Source organism: Tauraco erythrolophus, unplaced genomic scaffold (assembly GCF_009769465.1).
Source record: "Tauraco erythrolophus isolate bTauEry1 unplaced genomic scaffold, bTauEry1.pri scaffold_40_arrow_ctg1, whole genome shotgun sequence".
In the NCBI taxonomy this organism is placed as follows: domain Eukaryota; kingdom Metazoa; phylum Chordata; class Aves; order Musophagiformes; family Musophagidae; genus Tauraco; species Tauraco erythrolophus.
The window spans coordinates 359627-361770 of NW_028238614.1; the positions used below are offsets into that span (position 1 = coordinate 359627).

Genomic DNA, 2144 nt, shown 5'->3' on the forward strand with positions numbered 1-2144 from the left:
TTAGAACTTAAGGTTAATGGTTACAAATAACGTAAAGTTTTAGCTGTTCAATGGTGTTTTCTCTCTGGTGTGTTTTCCTGGGCATGTTCTTGAGAACGTCATTAGAGGCAGACCTCAGCCTTCAGACAATGCCCTGAGAAGATCCCCTGGTATGATGGAACCTCTCTTAGGGAGGCCAGCTCTGTCACAGCAGTGCCCGTTGCCTGCCCCTGCCTGCGGTCACAGGGCTGCCACCCCGCAGGACTGTGACCAAGCTGCCAGAGAGCTCAGGGCTGACACCAAACCCAAGGGCTCAGAGAGAGTGTGGGAGGGAAAAGAGAGCAGCTCTGGAAGAACAAGTGCTCCCTGGCAGGGCTGCCATGCCAGGACTATCTTCCACTCCACCTCTGCACACAGGAACTGACCCTGCAGCTCTAAAAACATCTTGGAAGAAGCATCTAAGAAAAAAAAATAGTCACTTCAAGGCCTTTTATTTTGTTTAATCGCACAGAGAGATCACGGCTCCTCCTTTACACAGCCACTTAATGACAAAAGAGAAGCAGACAGTGAATTAGAAAGGGGATGGAAATATCGTTACAAGTAAAACACTCCCACTAACAACAAAAATACAGATAACAGGCTGGGCCTGTAATCAGTTATGTTATAACTGCTATGCAGATGAAGATGGACAGTTTATTACTTCAATTTCCTAATGGCATCCTTGAGGTCCTGGTTCCTCATGCTGTAGATGAGAGGGTTAACTGCTGGAGGAACCACCGAGTACAGAACTGACAGCACCACATCCAGAGATGGGGAGAAAATAGAGGGGGGCTTCAGGTAGGCAAACATGGCAGTGCTGACAAACAGTGAGACCACGGCCAGGTGAGGGAGGCACGTGGAAAAGGCTTTGTGCCGTCCCTGCTCAGAGGGGATCCTCAGCACGGCCCTGAAGATCTGCACATAGGACACCACAATGAACACAAAACACCCAAATGCTAAACAGACACTGACGACAAGAAGCCCAAGTTCCCTGAGGTAGGAGTGTGAGCAGGAGAGCTTGAGGATCTGGGGGATTTCACAGAAGAACTGGTCCAGGGCATTGCCGTGGCAGAGGGGCAGTGAAAATGTGCTGGCCGTGTGCAGCACAGCATGGAGAAACCCAGTGGCCCAGGCAGCTGCTGCCATGTGGGCACAAGCTCTGCCGCCCAGGAGGGTCCCGTAGTGCAGGGGTTTGCAGATGGCAATGTAGCGGTCGTAGGACATGATGGTCAGAAGATAAAACTCTGCTGACATCAAGAAGAGGAAAAAAAAGAGCTGGGCAGCACACCCTGAGTAGGAGATGTCTCTGGTGTCCCAGAGGGAATTGACCATGGCATTGGGAACAGTGGTGGAGATGGAGCCCAGGTCAAGGAGGGAGAGGTTGAGGAGGAAGAAGTACATGGGGGTGTGGAGGTGGTGGTCACAGGCTATGGTGGTGATGATGAGGCCGTTTCCCAGGAGGGCAGCCAGGTAGATGCCCAGCAAGAGCCAGAAGGTCAAGAGCTGCAGCTCCCATGTGTCTGCGAATGCCAGGAGGACAAACTGGGTGATGAAGCTGCTGTTGGACATTTGTTCACTCTGGGCATGGGGGCCTGTCGAAAGTGAAGACAACATTGACAAGTTAGGGTAGGCTTCTTCGAGACAGTACTCTGCTGTTTCCAAAAAAATTCCCTCAAAATTACTTCATTCAATTTCCTTCTGTCAGCTGAGGTTTGTGCTGCTGAGTGAGGGCACTTTCTTGGAAGGGATAGAAATCCTCATCATTGCTCTCAGCCTGAACACTGGTGAGCCCCGAGGAACAGAAGGTCTCCCTCTGCCCTAATACAGAGTCAGGAGAGCTGCTCTGCCCACGAGTGACCTGTGCTTACCACACCTCTCTCTGCTGGAGCATGATCTCACTAACAATGTACTGGAAGAAGAAACTGAACTTTTGTGATCTGAGAAGGGCCCAATTTGAAAGTTCGTTACTCCAAACTCTTCTCTCTTTCCCCGTACAGCTGAGCAGAGAGTGATCATAGAATCAAATAATCATAGAATGGTTTGGGTTGGAAGGGACCTCAAAGATTATCTACTTCCAACCCCCCTGCCATGGGCAGGGACACCCTCCACTACACCAGGTTGCCCAA

The 2144-nt window shown here is 50.7% G+C and overlaps 1 protein-coding gene across 1 annotated transcript; it reads right to left on the reverse strand.

The window, feature by feature from the left end:
- Nucleotides 1-675: 675 nt before the first annotated feature.
- LOC104373879 (olfactory receptor 14C36) lies at nucleotides 676-1587 on the reverse strand. The gene has a single exon (XM_009979866.2). It carries the CDS (start codon nucleotides 1585-1587, stop codon nucleotides 676-678), a length of 912 nt encoding a protein of 303 aa, XP_009978168.2.
- Between the last annotated feature and the right edge of the window lie 557 nt (nucleotides 1588-2144).